Consider the following 25928-nt stretch of genomic DNA (forward strand, 5'->3'; position numbering starts at 1 on the left):
AGGCCAAAGACAACCACAAAGCCTTTCACAGCTATGTCCGAAACCTCAAAGGCAATATCCAACAGTGTGCTGAACTGGTAATAAATTATACCATTTTCACACAGCAGAGTGACATAATGAATATACTGGATGACAAATTCAGCTAAAACTTTATCCCCCCCCCACCCTGCCACCCCTTGTGAAATTCCTACCAGCATACCACCTCAACTGTCAGCAGGGAGTAGGTCATAGCAGTGTTCACTTTGGCAAAAACGCAGCCTTAATGGGGCCCAACAATAACCCATATTGGTCATGTTTCAAGCTGTTTAGGAGGCAATCAGGACCACTTGAGTTCATCTACAGCCTTAAAACAGGCTATGTACCAAGTGAGTGGAGGACAGCAATGGTTATCCCCTTCAGAATGGTGGACCATCAACAGACCACGAAAACTACTGACCCATTTGTCTGACTAGTCTAATATGCAAAGCAATGGAATGAATTGTCATGGAAATGATCAACAAAGACATTGACAACCTATAGACACCGGACCCAGCCCAGTCTGGTTTTGATAAAGGAAGGTGATGTCTACTTAACCTGGTATACTTCTCTGAGAAGGTAACCAAGGCAATGGTTGAAGGGAAAATGGTGCATACCACCTACCTATACCTGATTAAAACATTCAACACAATATTCATAGGTTCATAGGTAGGTACTAGGCTATTGGCCCTAGAACCTATATAAGCCGAGCCAAAAAGGTATCCTGGCTTTCACCACACAAGAAAATTCTTCACTCCACTCCGTTATTGTGGACATACGCACTGAACTATGCATAAATGCCTACACAACTCACTGGATTGTCAGCTGGCTCGCAAATAGGACCTAAGAAGTCAGGATTAGTGAGACCACCTCCACCAACTGGAAGGTCACTAGTTGAGTATCACAGGGCTCCATGCTTGGCTCACTCTTGTTTGGTATCTACTTCTCTGAGGCCATGGCTAATGTCAAAGGGCTCTGTGTCAACAAGTTTGCAGATGACTACAAATTGGGAGCTATCATAAATATCCTCCATGACACTAACATCCTGTAAGTAGGTCTAACACAGGCAAATGATGGGTTCCAAAGCCACAGATTAAAAGTCAATGCAAAGAAGTGCATTATAGTTCCTTTTGGGAAAACATCTACCCAGGCAAATTACTCCATTTACAAGACACCCCTAAGAGCCCACCCAGTAGTTAGAGATCTGGGAACATATGTAGACAGTAATCTAGCCTTTGACCAACATGTAGACAAGATAGTAAGAAAATCATTCTATGTCACCCAGCTTATAAGTAAGGGTATGACATCCAAGCCCCAGGAAGTTATAGTATCACTCTACTTGTTCCTTATCAGACCCATCATGGAGTACAATGCTCCCCTCAGCATGTACCTGACTAGACATATGCAACAGCTGGATCACCAACAGAGATACCTCACCAACGGAATCCAAGGTATTAACACACCATCCTATACAGATCTCCTTACAGCCCTGTCTCCCTAGAGCCCTGTCTCTATGCTTGGTCTCCTAAAGGTTGCTGAGAGGAGATCTGTGCTTGGCATATAAAGAATCCTTAGATCCTGTCCTGATGGAGCTTTTGCACATCTGCAAAACAAGCAGCAACATAAACACTAGAGCCAGGAATTTGAACTTTGCTTGCAACATAAATAAAACATGCTGGCAAGACAAATATCTGACGCAAAGGATATCCATGCTCTAGAATAGGCTCCCCACCCATGTGAAGCAGTGTCCATCCCTAACCCTAACCCTATTCAAACGTAACTTTCACCACTGGGAGGGAAATTGCAAATTCATCCCCAGACTGGCCCCCATATCTCTTATAGGTAGGGGCTGACAATAAATATTCCCTAACTAACATTGGATGGGTAATCATAAATTCAGCCCTAAGTTGCCCCCCATGTATCCCATAGACCAAGGCCAACAGTAAACATTACCTAACTAACATACCTCCCTCCCCACATAACTATTTAGAAACATCCTAACATACCTCTCCTAACCAACATTCCTCTACTAAGAAATATAACACTCCTACCAAACATACCCCCCAATTAACACACACACGCTACTTGAGTTGGGTTGCATGTCTGGGCTTATAAAGGCCCTGGTGGTCATTAGCCCGGTATACACCCATGAATCTATTCCTGCTTATTCTATATGACAGCTTTTTAAATGTCTATTTGTAGCTTTTGTGATACATGTACCCACTAATGTTTAGCAGGTTGATCCTTTATACATTTTTTCTTTTTTTCTAACAAGAAACATCTTTATTAAATTATCATGTATGACACAGGCAATAATATGTTTATATAAATGAAAATAAACCATACTGACACAATCTTGGTTGCAAACATTATACATCACAAACTATGTTGACATAATTGTAGTTGCAAACATTATACATCACTTAAATCTATCCAGTCACTGTCAGTCAAACATTGCATAGCTCATTCCGATTCTGCCTTCTTATAAACCTCGTTCCCCCTCTTCACGTATTGTTCCCACAATTCCCATTTTTGCTATGTAATTTGCTCCTACCCTTTTCTAAAGATCCCAATTCCAGTTGTTTTATCTCTGTTACTATATTCACTAATAGCAAAGTTGGTTTAGATTTTGATTTCCATTTTCTAGTAATTGTTTTCTGAGTAGCCACCACAATTAAACTCAGCAAGGCCTTACTATGTCTAGGCAATTCTGATTCTATAGCATAACTCAAAAAAAATAATTTCCTTAGTTACACTAATTTGCTCACCCAGTATCTCTGACATATCAGTCTGCAGGGAATAAATCTGCCAACTGGGAGTGGGTTTGACAAAATGGTTAAGGGTTTCACCTCATAGGTACAAGGCACAGGGTTTGATTCTGACTTCAGAGTATTGGTTAAGCTTAAATTTGCTCTTCAGGTCAGTTAGCCCAGTGTGAACCTATTAGTCTCAGTTTGGCGACTTTTTTCTTCTGCACTTTTGAAATGCTAGTGCTTCTGTAGTTCATAGCGTAGGCTAGATTCAGATCTGCTGAATCTAGGCTGTTTAGCATAAACTGAACACTAAAACCAGCCATCCTGCATTAAGAAGGCCTTCCTGCATCCTGGTGGCAGACGTGTGCAGGCCAGGACCCATATGACATGGGGATTGCTGGAATAAGGCTCAGTTTTGGGCTCTCACATTAGCTAGTTTGTGTTTAAACTGTTGAACTTCACTTATACTTAACCACCACTTTTCTGCAGTTTTGGGCTCAGTTTGGCAGTGCTGCTCCGAGTTGGTGTCTTAACCAGAGACCTGGAATGAATCTTAACTAAATTCAAGGCATCCACTGTGATCAACAAAAAATAAGAATATTTTAAGCTTGCACTCCACTTTTTTGACCTGAATTTTGCTCAATTGCGGTTTCATTTTTGCTGTTGTTGCTGCTTTGACTCTTTTTTTCTACACTTTGAAATCCTAGTTCTTCTGTGGTTCATAGCAAAGGCTACATTCAGACGTGCTGTATCAGGGCTGTTTGGCATAAATTGAGCACTAAAACTAGCCATACTACATTAAGAAGTTCCTCCTGCTCCCTGGTGGCAGAAGTGTGCAGCACAAGACCAATCTGAGTTGGGGATTGGTGGAATAAGGCTCAGATTTGGACTCTCTCATTGGTTAGATTGTGTTCAAACTGTTTAACTTTGCCTGTATTCAAGCACGACATTTGTGCACAGCTGCACACAGCACAATGGGGTTTAGCACTGCCATGTATAGCGCAAACGCTTAGAAACAACAATTTTCCCTTGACAACTGATAGAGAACCCTCCTTAGCTTCACTGCCTCACTGTACACAAAGCAGCTGTGCTTTGCTACCCAGCAAGCAACTCAGCTGCACATTCTGAGGCATTGACGCAGTCTTCTACCCTTAGCCTTCCACAGAATAGCCACCCATGTTAGTCTCACAAGCAAATCCTGTTCCATCTAGCCCATCCTCTCTAGTCACTACAACATATACCTGCCATAATGGAAGGACAATTTCCCACCATTTCTCCAGCCAACCTAATTGACATGGGCATCCTGTAGCAATTGCCTCATGTATACTGACAACCACTTGCTCCTAAAGCAAACAAATACAGTATGTGAGAGATGTAACTATACCATAAATTAGAATTAGTCCTGTAACATAACAACAAACAAGACATATAGTAGGTTGTCAGCGCACACTCCTTCCCTCTCACACAAGAGCAAGTCATGACATATAAATCCACATATGTGCAGGTACTCACTAAAAGCCTACCAAAAGACCAGAGAGCTCCCAAGCACGAACAATATACACACTGTGGTACACGAACACAATCCACAACCACACATAACAACACACATATCAGTGTCTCAACAATTAAGCCCCTAAGGCGAAACACCTCAAAACCAAATGTTCTGGTTATTGGCAACTCAATAGTGAGACACACAGATGTCCCTCTCACCAGGTTGAACAAAGAGAAAGTCACGGTAGCTGCCTGTCAGGTGCCAGGATCTGTCAAATCATCAAATCATGCGCACACTCAAGTAGCTCAGCAACAATTACCGTTATGACTCTGTCATAATGCATGTTGGTGTGAATGACTTGGGATGTACCTCTCTAGACTATTTGAAGACAGACTTGACATAACTCTCAGATTATGTGTCCCAGGCATGTATTTCCCTAGCCCTAAGCAGCATTCTACCTTTACAGAGGATGATGCCACAATACAGACAAAAATTATTGATTTCAATGACTATCTTAGCTTCTGGTGTCACTCCAAGGGGATCCAGTAACTGTCTGCATGGGAAAACATGGTCAACAGTCCACTCTGCTTTGCCAGAGATGATCTGCACCTGTGTCTGTTCAAGCCTTTGGGATACTTGCAAAGATACTTGCCTTCCCCATATTGCCTTTTTTAGGCAATGTCCAAACAACAAAACGTCCGACATAAAGAAATCCACAAAAGACAAACTCAGGGTCATGCTGCTTAATGCTAGGAGCTTAAACAGTAAACTGCACTTCCTGGAAGCACTCCTCATTTTGGAAGATGCTGATGTTTGTGCAGTCACAGAGACTTGGTGCTAGGCCACTAAGAGCATACCGGCTGTACAAGACTACAATGCCTTTCACATGTTCAGCCTAAAACGAACATGAAAGAACCAAAGGTGGAGGTGCATCCATCTTCATTAAATCCAAATACACCTGGAGACTGGTAAAAACAGTACGACTCCCTTGAGCTACTCCAGGTCCAATTAACTACAGGAAGAATATCCTTCCATATCATCACTACCTACAAGTCCCCAGAGATGAACAGGAGAAGAACACCACCTACATGAACTTTCTAGAGTCACTCAACATGCAACCAAACACCTTGGTCATAGAAATTTCATCTATCCTTCCATCGACTGGGTGACTTACAAGAGCACAAACATGATAATTACAAGGTTCTTGGACTTTGTTAATTCAATTGCCCTGGATCAGTTGGTATGCACCCCCACATGCGGCTGAAATTTCCTGGACCTAGTGCTCATCAACATGGGGGTGTCACTGCAGTACCCCCTGTGTGTTGTCCTTCCTGGTAAGGTCAGACCATAAATCTGTGTCTTTTGAAGTAAGGATCAAACATGACATACCTACAAAAGTAAAACTACTGAAAAATTTCTCGAAAGCAAACTAGTGTTTATTGAGCAATCAATGGTATAAAAAGCTTCAAAGCCTCTGACAACATAGATAACAATGTCCCCTATGCAGAGGAATACACAGTTGCCCTATATGTCCACTTAAACAAATGCATTGACTCAGCTGTACCTAACAGGAACAACCCAGGTCTTCCCAGAAAAAAACAAGCCACCCTGGTGGACTGTAAGTATAAATAATTTATACAACAAAAGAAAGAAACTGATATCTAAGAACAGAAGGGAGCTAACTCAACAGAGAAATAATACCCTCTACAGCTTGAAAAAGCAAATCAAACATTTTGTTAAGTCCTCTAAGGCCAGCCACAAGTCTAAATTAGCATCCCTAGTCAAAGACAATCAAAAGGCATTCTTTAGCTAAGTCCAAAACCTAAGAGGAAATGCCCAGCTGTCTGCTGAACTTAACAGGGGACAGTACCACTCACACTAAACCTAAGCAAATTTCCAACCTGCTAGCCGACAGATTTGACAATAGCTTCACCCCCCCCCCTGTCCTCACCTGACATATCCCAAAGCATTACCGACACCAGTCCTCTACAGAGTATCTCCAAAGAACAGGTCATACAAGCACTCTCCAAACCCAAAAACACAGCCTTCATGAGACCAGAAAAAATCCCAGGCTGCTTATTAAACAATCTGAAACAAGACCTAGCAGAACCACTCGGCACTCTCTTTAATCATAGCCCGATAACTGGCTTTGTCCTGGGAGAGTGGAAAACACCAACAGTAATCCCCTTGAACAGAGGGTGTCTATCAACTGACCCTGGGAACTATTGACCCATAAGCCTAACCAGCCTTATCTACAGGGCCATGGAAACAATAATCACGGACCTTATCCACAAGGACACAGGCAACCTTCAAACTGTTGACCCACCCCAGTTTGGCTTTGTCAAGGGTAGATCTTGCATAATAAACTTGGTGGACATCTTTCAGAATCTCATCAAAACCCTGGATGAGGGCAAACCAGTACATACCATCTATCTAGAGTTAGCCAAAGCTTTTGACACAATCCCCCATTCAGGTATCATAGAGAACTCTCACAGCTGGAGATTAACCTATACTTTACTAGATGGGTAGCCAGCTGGCTCACCAACAGAACATACACTCTGTCAAACTTGGGACTCCACCTTCATCAGTAGACCATGGCCTCCAAAACATGACATACATGGAAAGATTGAAAGACTTGTCACTGTACTCTGCAGCATACAGGCTGCTGTGAGGCAGCCTCTGCCTGGCCTACAGAGCAGTCTTGGACCCTGCCCTAATGGAACTGCTGCACATCCACAAATCAAAAGGGACAAGAATAACTCACTCCAGGGATCTCAACCTATCCTATGACATTAACAGAACATGCTGGAAAGATGGATATATCTCTCAGCGATTACTGCTCCTTTGGAATAAGCTCCCACTCCATCTGAAGCAAAGCTCCTTAATGACCCTATTCAAGCGCTACCTTGACAACTGGATGGTGACCGTAAATTCATCTCAGGATGGCACCTAAGTTCCTCATGGACAAGGTCAGTTGGTGCTGATAACAGAATCGCTCTAACAACAACTGTCTAAATATGGTCAATAAGGGTACTCAGGTTTTTACACAGCTAGGCTTGAAAAGGCCCTAGGGTCATTGGCCTAGTAACCTCCTAGAAACCTATTAACTCATTACACTACCACAAAATATGCTCCCAGTTACCTCTTTCTTCCTCATCACACATGCTTACCTGAGGAAAAATTCTTTGGAGGCTACTTGGGGTAGAAAATATCTATGTAAACACTTCCAGGCAAACATCTTAAATCTTCTAGACTTTGTTGCATATTTGGGAGACATACACATATCCCCATTGTTTCTGTGTAAATTGCTTAGCCAGTCTCTGTTCCCAAGCCTTTCTAACCTCATCTGATTGATTCTTATAGTTATCATGCCATATTTTGTATGCTCTACTAATTATTCCTTTTTTTAACAGCAGCTTCTGTTACAGGTTCTACTAAAACTCTACTAGTGCTAGTCTTTCACTTAGGATCCCCTTACTTCTTTCTCTTTGTCTATACTCTGATGTCAGTGCTTGATAGCGAAGGCAATCTCTATCCTGCAGGCCAAATATTTACTTGGCCTCTTCTCATTCTGTTACCTTTACCTCTCTAATTATTTGCTCCCAATACCTTGGTTCTTTTACCAGTTTTCTCCCTTAAATTCCAGACCCCCTTCTTGCCTACTGTCTATATCCCTAACTGTAGTCATCTCTATCAGCAGAATCTCCTTTTTCTATTCCCGTTGGCTTAGTTCTTAAAATACTTCCTGCTACTTTATAAATATAATATTCTGCATGGTTATTGTTATTCTCTTCAATGATCAGCATCTAAAATCCCAGTTTCGCCTTGTTTCTTCAGCTTTCCCCGTTTCATCATCATATTTTTCCACTTTCAGTTATAAGTTTCTGCTTGTACTATGTATAAAGCCTTAACTGTGTAGCTATGAAATACCCATTCAAATTAGATAATCCCAAACTACCTTATTCTACTCTGGCTTGGAATGCTTCAAAGGAAAAAAAAATATTTTGTAACTGTTTATAATAATTTAAGTGAAAAGATGAGCAGTATATTGAATTATTATTGGAATTTCTTTATTGAAAAATCAAAATTTTGCTAAAATGTTCTGGAAACATCTTTGTGTCTCATATAAACAGAGTCACAATTCCATAGTTACTTTGTTTCCCCTATTTTGAATTTTGATAGATCGCTGGTGAATTTGGAGACTTTTCCATGTAACAGTTGTGCAGTTTGTAGTCAAAATAGTTATTTTAAGATGATTAATAACATAAAATCTTCACCAACAGAATGCTTTTCTTGAAATACCAAGGGGGTTAGATAATTTCTACGCTGTCCACGTACTTTATTTTACATTGGAGACACTAAAAGAATGTTCAGAGTTAGATTATCAGAACATATTAAAAATAAGTGTATAGAAAAGTATGTGTCTATGCATTTTAAAGATAAACATAATAGTGATTTTAGGTTACTGAAAGGTACTATATTTGAACATACCAGTTTACCTATTGGTAGTAATTTGTTGTAAAAGAACAGCTTCTATGAAAGGAATCTATTTATTTTAAAATAGAATACTTTGATGCCTGGGGGTTTAAATTGTGAGATTAATTGGAAATACCTGCTTTAATTGTTTTATTGATTAATTGGGTAATTATATTTTTTTATGTATAAAAAGATATTTTTTTAATGTGCTTTGTTATTTCTTGAAGGTCTTATGACCGAAGCGCTAGAGACAAATACATTTTGTAGGTGGATCTTTAGCCTGTTTGATTTATTTCATTTTGTAGTTTGTTTATTTATTTGCATCATAGTTTCTGCTTGTACTATGTATAAAGCCTTAACTGTGTAGCTATGAAATACCCATTCAATTTGGACAATCCCAAACCACCTTATTCTATTGGAAGAATCAGCATATCCCACTAGACTCTTGCCATCTTCTCCTCCCAGATAAAATCCTTCAGCACTTTATTAACTGCTATCCAAAACTTCTCTTCTGGTTGATAAAAACATGCCTGACCTGTATATAAAACTAAAGGGACTAAAACATTTTAACTGCTTGTATCTTGCTATCCATATCTACTTTTTCAGCTTTTGTATTATCTTTTATTTAGTTTTTCCCACATATTTTTAGCTGCCACACCAGAATCCTTTTTAATCCATATCCGTTAAGTAATTCATTTTATCATGTCCCTATAAATATGGATATTGCTGAACCTGTTCGTGTGTTGGTACATAATTTAGAGCTATTGCCTTTGTTTTAACTTCATTAATTTTGTATCCCAAAAAGATTTGAAACTGTCTTATTAAAATGTTCCACAACACTGAAATGCCCTTTTCTCATTTTATCAGGTATAAAATAATACCATCTGCAAATAGAGCTAGCTTTTCTTGACTACCATACCAATTATATGCTTGAATTTCTTATTTTCTTTGCCAATGGTTCTAAATATAGTGCAAATAAAGGGAAAGAGGACACCCCTGCCTTGTACCTCTGCTCAAACAAAAATTATCAGAGGAACCACCCACTTTAATTTTCGCCTCCGATTCATCAAATAACTTCTTAATCAACCTTATAATTTTGTCAGGGAATGCAAATGCTTCCATCGTCCTGATCATAAACTCCCAGCTTACTCTGTCAAATGCTTTCTCTGCTTCAAGACCCACCAACAATAATGGTGTTTTCTTACATTCTGTTTCCCTCTGGACCATCAATGTTCTTTTAACACTGTCAGATGTTTGTCTCCCCTCCACAAAATCACACTGAACTATAGCTATCAATTTTGGCATCACCTTTGCCATTCTTTTAGTCATTATAGACATAAACAAGTTATAACCATGGTTTATGATTGAAATGGGCCTGTATGAAGCTGGATCTAATGGGTCTTTACCCTCTTTAGGTACTACAGCCACTTACCACTTTCTTCCAGTATGGTTGGTGCTTCTCCTCCTCTTAAAATACTGCTAAACAAAACCTTCCAGATCTTTATCATTTTTTTCCCTCCTAGCTTCCACAGGAATACCATTTATTCCTGGGGACGTTCCTTTGGATTGGTTATACATCACCATTTCAACTCCTCCTATCCTAAACTATTGGTAATTCAGCCACATCTACCTCTAACCTTGGCATATTTAATTCCTTCATAAACATTTCCATTTGAACCTTTTCTTGATTTCCATATTTCTCTGCATTTTACTGACTTTCACAAAAAAATCTGAAATATTTCTATTACCTCTGCAGGATCTCTTATCTTCCTTGCTATAGGCTCCACTAAACTTAGCGGCAACCCTTTCAACTTTATATTGCCTGAGACACTGCATTAAATGTTTTTGTGCTCTAGCATTCATATAAAAAAATAGCTTAGCACTCTGCAATTGGTCCTCATCTTGTTCTGTGAGATTCCCCTGCTATGCAATACTTTAACATTAGTCAGTCCCTCTAAATAATTATTGTTGCTTCTTAACCATATCTCTTTTACTTTTATTTCTACTCTATTTTTATTTTATTTTTTTATTGACATCTGTTAACTGGGTTAGTCCAACATAGCCAAGGGCCCATTTTCAGTGGAGACCCCAGGAGAAAAGCTCCAGAAATAATACAAGTAAACTCCACTTTAATTTTATCCCACTACCTAGCTATATTTTCAGAAGAAATTTCTGTCTTCTGTAATAATTCCCACTACCCATTCCTTAAATTCCTCTGTTTTCAACAGATAGGTGGGAAAGCGCCAGTGTCTCATTTTTATTTCCCTACCATGGATTTTTATATTAGTTGTTACTGGCACGTGTTCTGAAATGATTACTGGATGTGCATCACAACTTTCAATTAAATGCACATGTTCTTGTGAAATGTAAATTCTGTCTCACCTAGCCCAGTTTTTGTATCTTGGGAAATAATATGTAAGTTTACTCCAAACTCCTACTACTTAATTCACATCTTCCATGTCAAATATTTTCATAAAAGTCATTCTACAAATCTATCGTCCTTTGTTATATTCTCCCTTTTGGGCCCCCCATCTATAAGTAATATTCCTTGCTGAAAACTGATTATTTCTCCAAGAATTTTCTTAAGCTCCATTGTAGCAGTTTTAGGTGGAATATAAAAACATGCCAGTGTAATCCTCCTCCCTTGCCAGTAGCCCCTTATTATTACATATCTATCATTACCTACTACTCTCTTATCAACCCCTCTACTTTCAATTCATTATTTCCTTATCTATACCTGTCCTCTCTCCCCAGAACCCTTCCTATCCAATCTATCATTTATACTTCATCTTACCAGCTATTTTATAATGTGTATAAATCCCAAATACTCTGAAGTACTTGATGTCTAAACTCCCTTTTAAGGTATTACTTTTCAATAGTATTATTAGTAGAAAAAGTGTACGGATACTATATATGATTGCATGTAATCTAACTGTATATCAACTGTCTAATGTAATATTTTACTGTGTAAATGGAGCTTTTCTCCCCGGGCCTCTGCTGAAAAAGACATGTGTACAGTCGGACTTTCCCAGTTAACAAATGTAAAATAAATAAATAAATAATCATCATCTTTTTTATCCTCTTTTATCACTATTGGAGCTCCTCTTGCAATTAATATAAGTACTCTTCTTTCCTTTTACCACAGGTACTCCCCTGAATAACTGTCCTGAAAACCTTTCTTTATCAAATTCACATAATTTCTTTTCAAATGTGTCTCCTGTAGCATATCTATTTGTACTCTACATTTTTAATATAGTTCAGTATTCTTTCTTTTTGTTTATATCTATGAGACCATTAACATTTAAAGACAACATCAAAAAGCTCATTATGTTCAAAAGTTATTATTACCACATTTTATTTATTTATTTGCAGTTTGTTAACCGGGAAAATCCACTGGGCCCGAAATGAGCCCGTTTTCAATGGAGGCCCGGGGAGAAAATCTCCATATACAGTATTAAAAAAGCTAATATCAACAAAATTAACAAATATAACATAGTTTTAAAAAATATTAAAAACAAAGTGAAATAGAAGATAGTATAAATAACATTTGAGCAAGGTGTAACAGTTTTTTTGATAAGTATCTTGTTACAGCTTTTGTGTTATATGCAGACACTAATGTTTGTCAGGTTGCACTTTTATACAGTTGTTTCTTGTCATATTCATTTCAGCCTATTTCACATCTTACAAAATGTTTTCTTTTATTGAACACATTCAAAAAAACCTTCTAACTTAATATTAACTTGCAAAAATATGCACAACTTCAAAGACTAAAGTTTTACCTTTCTAACTGGAACAACTGTCCCAAACTTGAAAGCCACACTCACAGACCTGGGTTAACCTAAAAGGAAAGTTATCCATGCTGAGACACCTGATACAGCCTGTGCTTCTACTAACTGCTGTCTGGTTTTGTCTTATCTTTAGTGATCTCCCAGAATGAGAAAACACTTGAATGCTTTCAGAAAACAGTATATCTTTGCCAGTGAATGAAAGCAATTAAGACAAAGAAGTATTATGTTTTCATTGCTCGTTATCAGACTGCCTTTGTGGAGACAGGAGAACCAGATACAGGGTTGCTTCTATAAGTATTTATTTACTTATTAGCTAGAGGAGAGCATTATTATATGCAATGTTCTTTTTTATTTACTTGTTTTCTCTTAAAACATGTTATTAGATAAAGCCAAAAAGCCTTAATCCGGTCATTTACCTATGCAAGAATGAGAAAAAGCTCATCATTATTTCTTGCAGCATACTCTTTTGAACAGACTTTCCTTCTTGTTTTTTTACACTGCAGTGCCTACATTTCTTAAAACTGAACAAGGACCAAGAGAAAAAAAGGAAAAATAGAAGTACCTGTTTACTTTTGTATCCTCATTACACTTGAAAATAACTGAGAAAACTTTACTTTATACCTTGCAGACATCATGCACTATACAAATATTGCTGTTAAGAACAAAGGTTTGTTTTACTTAAAGTTAACTCTTTCTTTCCTCTTCCCTCTCCTAAGTGTTCCTCCAAACATTAATGATATGAAGTAGGGCATATGCTTTATAGTCCCTTACAAGTTTAACAAAGTCAAAAAGTCCAATATTTCCAGGTTTTCTTGTGCTGTCATGTTTCACAAATATAATTAGTGCTTTATAATCCCACATTTATCTGTCAATTTCCGAGTTGCTGGTTTTATTCATTTATCTCCATCTCCTAAATCCAGTATCTGCTTCCCTTCCAATGTACACTCAGTTTTTCTAGTCAACTCTTGGGCTTTTTTTTGTCTGTCAAGCATTTTCTGTTGAAACACTGGAAAAGATTTCACTGGCACAGTATCTCTGTGGTCTTTATTACCAGAAGAACAAGAAGCAGAATCTCCTTCTGTTTCACAGCTCAGTTTTTGTTGGACAAACTTTTGTATTTCCTCCTTAGCATGTTCTGCATCAAAAAATTATTTTGACCCTTCAGGAAAGAATATTCTGAAGATAGCTGGATGGAACAGTTTGAATCGTATGCCTGCTTCTTGACATTCTCTGATTAGTGGAATAAATTTACTCCTGTTTTGCCCAGTGCACAGTAGGTAACCATTTTCAACAAACACTCTACTATCTCCCACTTTTAGTACTTTGTCCTTCTGCTGGTAGGATTGCATCTTTACTATTAAAGGTCTGGGTTGCTTTGTCACGGGTAGGTTTAGATCATAAACACGATGTGCCCTTTCAATTAACAACTCCTTCTGTGGAATACCAGTCCAGTTGCTTACTTGTGATTTCATAAAATTAACACAGTCTGTTCCTTCCAGTTTCTCCGGTACAGTAGAAAGCCTCAGGCTTTCCCTGCATGCTCTGTCATTAATTTTATTATTTTTTTAAACACCTCTTCTTGAGCAGTCTTATATTCAGCCAGCCTTTTCTTCATTTCAACCTCAGATCTTTTTTCAGTTTTATCACCTCATCTGTATATCTGTTTAAAGCTTCTTCTATTTTATCCAGCCTTTTATTTAAATTGATATACTACATCAGCTTTTCACTTATTTAAATGAGCTCTGACTACATTTGACATATTTTTTCCTTTAGGTTACTGGAAATCAGGTCTTACATCATAGCTGTAGCTTGCACTGCTTTTTGCTGAAAAGCTGATGAATTCTTTACAGTGTTTTTTCCCTCACCTTTTGTGGTTGGTTTTCTTCAGGTTCTAAGAATTTCTTTTTTGCTGGCATCCAGGCAGTGCGCCTATTAGCCATGTACTGAAATTTATCCGCAAAATGAGTTCACTAGCTCTCTCTTCTGAGTTTCTGATTTCACACTGGGAGAGCTGAAATTAAGTTGTTACTCAATGTGCAGCTATCTTGGAAGTCCTTATAATTTTTTTTCTAGTCATCAACATTGAAACATATGCCACAATTTACAAAAAAAAAATTATTTTAATGAAAACCCTCCAACAAAAAAACAGACATCCCCCAGAACACCCCCAGAGCCTGTTAACTTAATACAAACACACAAAACTATTTACATCTTCAAATAATGAAGTTTAACTCTCCTAACTGGAACAATTGTCCGGACAGACAGCTTCAAACACAGGTCTTAAATAACCTAAAGTTGCAGTTATCCATGTTAAGAGACATGTTACCGCCTGTGTTTCTACTTACTCTAACTGGTGTCTGTTCTTTTTTTTATCTTTATTCTCCCATATGTAAAAAACAACTTGCATGCTTTCAGAAAACATTAACTTTTAGTCATGAAGAAACCAGTGCTTTGGCTTTCTTTTACTGCCCTATAATCAGCTTGTCTCCATGGAAATTTAAGAGAAAAAGACAAGTTGAAACATTTTTTGCTAAAGGAAACCTTTTCATTCCATTCTATTCACTTAAGCAAAAGTAAGAGAAAACACAGATCTACATATATTGTAATCTGTGTACTTTTGCATTCCACCCGCACCACCTCAACAACTCAATATTACAATATTACAATATTATTGTCTTAAATATGCTTTTGCCTAGTCTTTCTTTCTCATTTTGCATTATAATGCTTAAATTTCTTAATATTAAAATAGAAGAATGAAAGAAAGAAAGAAAGAAGGGGCATCTATTTACTTTAGTATCTATCACATACAATAGCTAAAAATATTTTGTTATGAAAGGTGCAATTTATATCATGAAAAGTTTCACAGAAATACTGTTACAAACAGTAATTGTTTTATTTACAGCAATCTTTTCCATTTCTCTTCCTCCCCCTCACTGTCCTTCCAAACATTAATAATGTGAAGTCAGGCAAATGTTTTTCATTTCTTCACAAGTTTACCAAAGTCAATAAAAGTTCACTATTCCCACTTTTTTCTTGTACTGCTATATTTCACAAATGTGATTAATGCTTTGCAGTCTCCAATTTATTCAATAATCTCCATATTGCTAGTCTTCTTCCTGCTCTCTCCATCTCCCAACTCCAGACTCAGATTCAATTCCAAGGTACTCCTGATTCTTTTAGTCAACACATGTGCTATTCTCTATCTTCAAACATTTTCCTTTGGAACAACAGAAAAAGTTTCACTGGAAATTCTCTACATGTGTTTCATTATCAGAAGAACAAGAAGCAGAGTCTCATTCTGCTTGATAGCTCACTCTTTGTTGGAATAACTTTTATATTTCCATCTTATCCTGTTCTGCCTCAAAAAATAACTTCAATTTTCCAGCAAGAAATATTCTGAAGACAGCTGGATACAGCATTTTGAATCTCACACCTGCCTCTTGACATTCCCGCTTTGCTGGAATAAATGTATTTCTCTTCTGCCAGGTGTACAGTGAATAATCATTTTCCATAAACACTCTACAGTCTCCATCTTTTAAAACATTTTCCTTTTGCCAAAGCATTGTCAGAATCAACTTTTTACTGCTGGTAGGTTTGCATCTTTACTATTACGGGCCTTGTTTTTTTTTTTTTTTTTTTTATCATGGCCAAGTTTGGAGCATGCACACTGTGTGTCTTTTAAACTGACAGATCCTGCTGTGGAATTTCAGTCCATTTGTCTACTTGTGCCTTCATGAAATGTAATAGTCTGTTCCTTCTATTTTCTCTGGTACAGCAGAAAATCTCAGATTTCCCTACATTCTCTGTCCCCTAATTTTACCATTTTTGAAACATCTCTTCTTGACCAGTCTCATACTCAGCCAGCCACTTCTTCATTTTGACCTCTAATTTTTGCAGCTTTATCAACTCATATGAATATATATTTAAAGCTTCTTCCATTTTTCCCAGCCTTTTATTTGTATTGATATACACTTTCAGTTTTTCATTTATTTTAATCAGCTCAGAGCACATTTAACTTATTTTTTCTCTAGATTACTGGAAGCCATGTCTTGCACCAAAGCTGGAGCGTGAACTCATTTTTACTGAACAGCTGCAGGATTCTTCCCAGCCAGTGTTTTCTCATCTTTTCTCATTGATTTACCTTCAGGCTCTATTGGTTTCTTCTATGCTGGGGCCCAGGCTTTGTACTTAACAACCAGTAAATGAATTTACTTAAAATGACAAGAGCTCCTGGCCCTTGACTTTTAGTTTATTTTCTCACACTGGAAGAGTTGAAGTGAAGTTAAGCTGATGATCAGTATGCAGCCATATTGGAAACTCTAAAATCCTAGACTTTTATACTCAAATCTGGCAGCATCTCTTATGTATCCTTATTTCCTGGCAAGGGCTTCCAGTTGTTCTTAATATTTGATACTGCATCTGCATCACAGATGTAAATGAGACTCTAAAGAATCCTACCAAATTCCTCAATTCTTCTAGCTGCTTTGTAGCATCTGAAAATATGGAGCATGGCTCTCATTTGCAGCAGCAGTAAACTCCTCTAGTTTAACATCTGTAATACTTAAAAGACAACCTCTATCAATAAACTTACACCTAATACCAGAATTAGGTGAAATCCATTCCTTATTATCCATAGTTCATGTCACAGCATCAATGACGTTTGACTTTATATCATTTTTCAAGAAAGAGAAGTGCATGCTGTTAGAACTTAACAAATGCATTTGCCTAGCATGTTTAACAAGAACACTTGTCCCAAACGTATTATTACTAGTTCTGTACAAGTGAATATCCCAAAAATGTAATTTCCTATAACTCATAATGAAGCTTCTAATACCAAATTAACCCTTTGTACCCCAAATATTTAAACATTAAGCATAAACTAGTCAACTCTACTTCTGTTTCAGCTCTATGTTACAATTTTTGCTAAATTTATGTTGTTAAATTCTATGCTATAATTTTTGCTACATTTTATTGTATCCCACTGTTTAACATAAATCTTTCTCGTTTACATTGTAAATGCATATTCTTCAATGTATTAAATGCTTAGCTATGACTGAAATTGGTTAGTTTGTGAATACTCCACTTCCCTGGTCAACAAACATGAACAATAATAATAACAAATAATAAATATGTAGATGAAATTAAAATTAAGATGCGGATCAGTGTTATTAACATATCGAAGAAGCAAGTGTAACTCAAATTCAAGCCCATTCCATAAAAAATAAACACACACACTCTCATGCACACAAACACATGGCCATAACTCAAACAGTAGAATATTAATTTGGGAGAAAAGCTTTTGTGGGTGTGAAAAAGACATACTGCACAGATGAGTGAATGCTCAGTTGTGTGACTCACATTATGGTTGAAGCAATGTTTTATATAGTGTAGCTAAGTAGGAGTGTGCAGGAAAATTTATATTTCACTGAAAAGGTGGTAGTTGTAAAGATGTGCAAGACTGTGTTGTCACAGAGAATGAATCAGTGTGAGTGTTCACAATTTGGGCTTAAAATAAGGGTTAGATAAGGGGATAGGTTTAGTGTTGTGCATGTTTTGTGCTGTGTATCTTCTATGTCCCTTTGACTTGTGCAACTATACTTTTAGGGAAAGCATTTTTAATAATGTAAGTTGTAGAGCTTTGATTAAGAACAAGAGGAGTGTTAGAGTCAGGGTTAACATACATGAGTAAGTCTGTGGTCCACACAACCTGAGTTTGATTATCAGTTTGTGTGTTTGACAGAACTGGCAGGGGAGGATGGGTATGTACACCATTTGGGATGGGTGTGGAGGAACAAGACCTGCACGGCCACAATTGCTCAGAGGAGGGGGTGGCATTGCAGTAGGTGTCCTGAGGCAGTTACTGCTCAAAACTTCCCAATGTATGTTTGAATGGCAGCCCCATACCAGATAGCCCTCACCCTAGCTGATCTGGGGATCCGCCCACTAGTGGGGAATAAATGGACTTGAATCTGATGGGGTGGCTTGGCTTGATGGTCATCAAGCAGAAGGGGAAAGACATCTAGAAGAAAGAAAGCCTGAAATGGAACACATTATGCCTATGGAACACTAACGTTTATATTACCAAAAAAAAAAAAATGAAATGTGGAGTTTCTTATACTTCTTGGGCATAATGGACTGTGCTGGTTGAAACTACAGGCTTTGCAAGAAACAAAAATTCAAAGTGAGATGTTTTCCCTCACTGCTGATGCATGAAAGCACTACAATTCACATGACTTTTTCAAGTATTCAGTAAGGTTAGCTCATTATTTTCTAAAAGGTAATATGCAGAACTTATCCTCTGACAATACTAAAAAAGAAGAGAATTGCATTTTTTGCACAACAATAAGTTACCCAACTAAGTGCAGGCATTTATTTAGATGTATCCTAAATCTTAGCATAAATATACTTTCAGATTAAAACAAGCAATGTCTTTTATTCTGTGATATATGTGCAGAAGTTAACATTTTTAAGTGAGCCGTACATTTGTGCTTACCTTCAGGTGGTTCCAGTCCTTTTGGTCCTGTTGGCTGGAATCCTCCCAAAGCCCATTCAATCATCTGTTTGTTCTGGATATCCACTGCTTTGGAAGTTTCAATGTCATCAGTAACTGGGCAAGATGGGAAGATCTTTCCTGCTCTACTACTTGCCACCTGTGTAAGAAATTACAAGGTAAGTGTTGTCTTTCTTTGCAATGCACCACTTGCTTTTTTTTTTCAAGCTGCACGCTCATAAATAATTTCTGAGCCCATAGAATACGGCAGTATTAGCAAAAATAATACTGTACACAGGAAAAAGGTTTTTATGTGCAGCCGCAAAAAGTCCTACACAGCTGTTTCACACTTAGTGTCTACATTTGTAAGCACCACACTTCAGTCTTTCATGTGGAAAACAGGAACTTGTTGACTAAGACATACAGAGCCTGGGTAAAGAAAAAAAACAGAAGACATAAAAAGTAAAGACAGCTGAAATGGAACAGAAAAACAAGTAAGGGAAGAAGAAAAAGATGGGAATAACCTGGACAACAAATTTTACACACACACACACACATATATATATATATATATATATATATATATATATATATATATATTCACTTTGAATCATCGAATGTTCAGAATTGGTTCACAGATAGATTAGTACTAAGCTAACTGCCCTTGTGAGCTATTTTAAGCCTAGCCAATTATCCCTTGTGAGACTCAAACCCTGCACCTTGTGTTTGTAAGGCAAACACCTTAACCATTAGGCCACCCTCCCAACATCGACGTTCTGATCATAGAGACCAGAATATCGAAAATTCAAAATGAACCTTAAAAAAAAAATAAAAATCACAAACACTAAGTTATGCATGGGGGCTTCGACCCCCTGCATCCCCCCTCCCATACACCCCCTACTTTAATATTCCAACTCCGATTTAACACTACAGTGGGGTAAGGGAAATCTCCTGTTTACCACTATATGCGGTAGCACTAAACAGGAGATTTCCTGTAACCTACCTGCAATGCCAACATTCAGATGGCACACACACACACAACATGCAGGGCACCTTGCTGCCCTGCATACACAGCCAACATTCCACAATATCACTTACCTGGCACTTCCACTTTAAACCTTCGATGTTTTGAACATCGATGTTCTGGTCTCGATCTTCAGAACTTCGATGTTCTGAGCATTCAATGATTTAAAGGGAACCCATGTGTATATATATATATATATATATATATATATATATATATATATATATATATATATATACATATATACACACACACACACACACATATATATATATATATATATATATATATATATATATATATATATATGTGTATGGGTCTACTTTACATGGTCGACTGTTCAGAAAGTCGACTTTCATATGGCCGGGACCATATGATCGACTTTCGAAAAGCCGACCATGTAAACTATACACATAAAATACAACAAACACTTATCTTAAACTGTTAGCAGGGGGGTTATGCCCTCCGGAACCCCCCTGTGGGGGGCTTCACCCCCCCCCGTAAATTAACTATACCAACTCCGAGATAGCACTACAGTGCGGAAGAAGGAAATTTTCCTATTCCACACTGTATGGAGATAGTGGTTCCCCATGGTCAGCTTTTCGAATGTCGATAATATGGTCTCGGCTATATGAAAGTCGACTTTCTGAAAAGTCGACCATGTGAAGGGGACCCATATACATACATATATATATATATATATATATATATATATATATATATATATATATATATATATATATATATATATATATATATATATATATATATAAATATACATACATATACATATACACACCACTAGGTGGATAAAGAACAGATAAAATTAATGGCAATACTTGTCTTACAAAGAACGACCTATCTTCTGTTTCACCTACAGTTTCATTTTTTTTTCTTTTGTTTCTATAGATTCAGAACTTGTGAATTTTTTAAATTAGTTGTATTTATTCATCAATTTTCTCACCAGTTCTTACTTAGATGATGCTTTCTACATGGAAATAGTCACATGTAAGTAAACTATGGTAGTGATAAAGATGGAAAACACAATAGGGCTGTGTGTAAAAGTAAAAGGCCTACTGTAAACTGCTATGCTTGTATTGCATAAGTCCTATGCTGTAGCTGAAAAGGATCTTTGAGTTAGTTCAGAGCTGTGGATGAAAAATGTCCTTAAACAAGTTATCTTACCCAGTTAATAAATAAATATATAATAGTTAAACAATCATATGCAGGAATGCAAATAAGATGAATGTTGTGCATGTTTTGATGTTTTTTCTGTTTTGATTTCATTCTTCCTTCCCTTCAACATCTAACTTTTCCTAACTGGCCTGATCATCCATCCACTAGTATCCCTGTTATCACTGGGGACAAGAGGGAGATAGGTTGCTGACTCTACCAGGAAGTAGTCATGCAGTTCTTGTTCTTATAAACAGTGCAAAATGGTGCTTGGTAAGCCAAGAAACCTCAACTTGCTTCCCTCTTTGCACTGTTATCCACACTTCTGTACACAGCAGCAGCATGGAAGCAGGACCAAATTACCTGCCCCTCCCCAGAAGGGAAGAGATGGTATTTATCACCCAGTCCTACCCTCCAGGCCAAGTCCTGTAGCACTCAGGTCTACTAACTGAACTCAGGTCACTGGGGACACAGGGCTTCATCTCTATATGCCACTAAGACAACTGTTTAAATGAACTGCAAATAAAGTCAGTTTGTGGCAAATCTGAAATTTAGTTGAGAAGGTGATTTCAAGGTTTTTGCTTTATGTAAAGAAAATGAAAGATGGAAATGAAATAATCTCAGAATAGGCTACTAAATCTATTAAAGACTATGAAAAAGGATGCTGTAGTGATAGCCAATGTCATCACCAGAAAACCACTAGTCATTAGCCAGAATGTGACGGTGACATTATTTGGATCTTCCCAGACTGCGAACTGTTCTGTTTCTTTTTTATTCTGTGAATGACCAATATGCACCCAAGTCAGCACATTTCTGGTTTCTCTGCCTTAAATTAGGCAAGTTTACAATGCATTTGTTCATTTACAAAGAACTCTGCAACACTTTGAATGTTTCAACAGCATCCAGAGCCATCCACGCTTAAGATAAGAATATTTTCATGACTTATCACACTTGTATTTGCTTCATACAGTGATCACTACTGTTTCTGAGCATTTTTAAAGCTTTTATTTGTGGCAGAAACAGTCATTTCTCTGTTTGTTGGCTTTTCTAGTTCTGTTTGCTTCCTAATCACCTTGCAGGAGGGCGAATTAGCCAGGGACTTAGTTGTTTAGTAGTTGTTTGCTGCTTGTTGTTTAATCTGCAAATGAGAGCTGCTTCTGTTGTGCTTTTACGTTAAGAAATTCCAGGATCATCCATTTTGTGGCAGAAAATGTTTACCTAGTTTCTCTGAGTTGGGAAGCACTCCATGAAGCTCAAATTGTAGTTGTTTATTGGCTAGAGTGAATAGGAGTCAGCTTTCAAGCCTTTTTGGTCTACTATACGTCAAGCATGTTTGCAAACAGCTGTCCACTGAGCAGCACTGGTTAACAGTGCCCTGTATAGTTGCAAATGCTTAGGCAGTAATAAAACATTACGATTTGGTCCGAAATCTGTGGCACTGTGCAGAACTGAGCTTAGAGCATGTAGTGTGCACACCGAATATTACTACCTTATCTTAGCACTATATAACATCTTGCCTTTAGATATGCAGTTTCCAAATGTCTCTTAGGTTCATGGGTAGGTACTAGGCTATCTGCCCGAAGGCATTTATAAGCCTAGCCAGAATGTGTTGTCTTTCGCCACCCCCTTAGATTAGTTCCCTGTACCTCTGTCCAGCAGAGCCATTGAAGTGATCCCTGGGGTAAACTTTCTGTTTCCCATCCACTCCTCAAGGTTTCTCTTGAAGAGGGTTAGCGAGGAGCTCTGCCTAATGTAGATTGGAATCCTGTTCTAGAGCATGGGAAGTCTCTGGAACAGGAATCTATCCCTCTAGCACATCCTATTTATTGTTGTGGTGAGGTTTAGATCCCTGGAGTGTGTGGCTCGAGGGGATATGGTTTTCTTTAGGTGGAGCATGTCCATCAATTCTGGTTTGGACATGGCCTTGTACATCAGGCAGAGATCACCCCTGAGTAGGCGGTATGCAACCAAGTACAGCTGGAGCTTCTTCAGTCAAGCTGCATAGGGCATCTGCTTGAGGCCAGTGATCCTCTTGGTGAGGTACTTCTGTGGACTTTCCAGCTGTTGCACGTGCCTTGTAAGGTACATCCCAAATGGGCATTGTACTCTATGATGGGTCTGATGAGTGATGCATAGAGAGGTCCAATAACCTTTTTCAATCTGGATGCAAACCCTTTTGTGATTAGGTGGGCCACATAGAAGGATTTTCTCACCACCTTGGCAATGTGATTATCAAAGGAGAGGTTACTATCTACTTGGGTCCCCAGATCATTTATTATGTCTTCCTTATTTAGGGGGCTACCACCTATGTGGTAGTTTGTGGGTACTTTGTTTTTTTCCAAAGGGGATGACTATGCTCTTTTTGGCATTCAGCTTGAGGCCATTGTTTTGACACCAGGTATCTGTCTCAGTGAGACCCTTTTGGATGATGTTTGTGTCAGCTGGAGAGTCAATTATATCCCCTAGTTTGCAGTCATCTGTGAACTTGGTCAGCCACAGTCCTCCTGTGCTTGCCTGTACCTCTGAGAAGTATATGCCAAACAAGTGGGGTCCTTAGACTGTGCCCTGGGGAACGCCACTTGTAACCGGTTTACAGTCAGACCTAGCTCCCGCAACTCTTACCATGTGGGTTCTGTCCATGAGGCAGTTGGCAACCCATCTCGTAATGTAGGGGTTTATGTTCAGGCTGGTGAGTTTGTCTATAATACCTGAGTGGGGAATGGTGTTGAAGGCCTTTGTGAGGTCTAGGTAGGCTGTGTGGACCACCTTTCCCTCGTCTGTAGCCTTGGTAAATGTCTCAAAGAAGTCCACCAGGTTTAGGAGGCATGATCTGCCCTTAACAAAGCCGAACTGGGTAGGGTCCAGTGTTTGGGGGTTTCCTATGTCTCTGTTAATGAGATCCATGATGATGCACTCCATAGCTTTGCAGACCAAGCTAGTCAGGCTTATAGGGCAATAGTTCCCGAGGACCGTTGTGGCTCCACCTTTGTGGAGCGGAATAACAGTTGCTGTGCGCCACTCTGTGGGCACGTAGCCTGTGGATAGGCTGAGTTTGAACAGTGTGTTTAGGTGAGGGGTTAGTTCATCTTTGAGCTTGTGTAGGATGCAGCCTGGGACACCATCCGGTCCCATTGATGCTGTGTTTTTGGCTTTGGAGAGGGCTGTTTTAACCTGAGTGTATGTAATTTCAGGGGCACTACATTCTTCTGGTATAATTATGGGCCCTTTTGGCGGTGAGGGGGGGTTAAGTTTGCACTTAACCTGTCTGCCAGGATGTTGGCTATATCAGTCGGTTCAGTGTATTTTGTGCCATTCTGCACTAACTCTGAGCAGATCTGAGAATTGCCACTTAGATTCTTGACATAACTAAAGAATGCCTTGTGGTTATCTTTGGAGTCCATGGCAAATTTTTCTTTCAAAGCTAGCCTTGGATGATTTTATGAGGGAATGTAGTTTCTTGCTAATACTGATCAGGGATGTCTTCCCTTCTTGGGATTTTACTCTTTTCTGTACTAGTTTCCTCCTTCTATTGTATAGCTTGTTTATGGCAGGGGTCCACCACACTGGTTTCCTTTTCTTGAAGGAGTGAGTCTTGGTTTTGTTTGGGATAGCACGATCCATGCATTCTTTTAGGTGCCTGTAGATTGCATTAGTAAAGGATTTTGCAGCTTGGACAGCATTATCCTTTAGCATAGGGGCCTTGAAACTTCCCACCTCGGTCTTAAGTAACATGAAGTTTGTTTTTGAAAAGTTTTTCACGGTGGTTTCTTTGACCGGGGGTGGTGGCGGAATGTGGATATCCAGAGTGATTAGTTTATGGTCAGATTTAACCAGTGAGGAGTTGACCTCTGGTGTGGAACACCTGTCGCCCATGTTGGTAATGACCAGGTCCAATATGTTGTCACCTCTGGTGGGGGTGTTGACCAGTTGATCCAGGGCATTTGAGTTTATAAATTCTAGAAAATGTTGGGCAAGGGAGTTTGTACTTGAGCAGTTCTCCCAGTTAATGTTTGGGTAATTGAAATCACCCAATATCAGAGTGTTTGGTAGGACCTTTATGTTTCCCAGTGTTTCCAGGAATGCGGAGTGGGTGTCTTGGGACATGGTGGGTGATCTGTAGCAAGTTATAATTTGAATAGCAGTTTTGCCTGTTGTTAGTTGCATGTGGATGATCTCTGAAGCATCATGCTGTGCCACAAACCTGGAGGTGTGGGTATCCTTGATGAATATGGATACTCCCACACCTTTTGTATTTCGGCCCGGGTTTTGTGGCCAGAATGTATGGTATGAGTTGTAGCCTGGTACTGCTGGGTGCTCTCTGGAGCCTTAAACCAGGTTACTGCTACTGTACATATATTGATTTTCTCCATACTGAGGAGTGTCTCGAGTGCATGCATTTTGAGGTTTAGACTTCTGGCATTGAGTAGCATTACCCTAACTTCAGCCATTTTGGTAGATTTGGGCATCCAAAGGCAATGCAGTAACTGTCTCATGTTCTCAGACAACCAGTTAATCATTAAGGAAAATAATGCGGTATACAAGAGCTGTAAATACACAACTTTCTTAGAGGCAAAATCTCACATACTACAGAGGCTGTCAGGAATATCCACACTACATCCCTCACACACACCATTTACCACACAAACAAACTAAATGTCTTATGCTGAGGTACTTGAAAGACACCTTCCCAAATCTCAAAGACCTCCAGAGCGATCTA

The 25928-nt window shown here is 38.5% G+C and overlaps 1 protein-coding gene across 7 annotated transcripts in view; it reads right to left on the minus strand.

The window, feature by feature from the left end:
• The window catches only part of DNMT3A (DNA methyltransferase 3 alpha), a 5166949-nt gene that overhangs the window by 1333619 nt on the left and 3807402 nt on the right, over positions 1-25928 (minus strand). For all 7 annotated transcript variants that reach the window (XM_044062880.1, XM_044062879.1, XM_044062877.1 and 4 more), the window contains one exon: positions 19018-19174. In XM_044062880.1, the coding sequence (XP_043918815.1) occupies positions 19018-19174 (157 nt within the window). The remainder of the gene's footprint in view (positions 1-19017; positions 19175-25928) is intronic.

The sequence above is a fragment of the Protopterus annectens genome, chromosome 2.part1 (genome assembly GCF_019279795.1).
Source record: "Protopterus annectens isolate FY-2018-M chromosome 2.part1, PAN1.0, whole genome shotgun sequence".
NCBI classification, from domain to species: Eukaryota; Metazoa; Chordata; order Ceratodontiformes; family Protopteridae; genus Protopterus; species Protopterus annectens.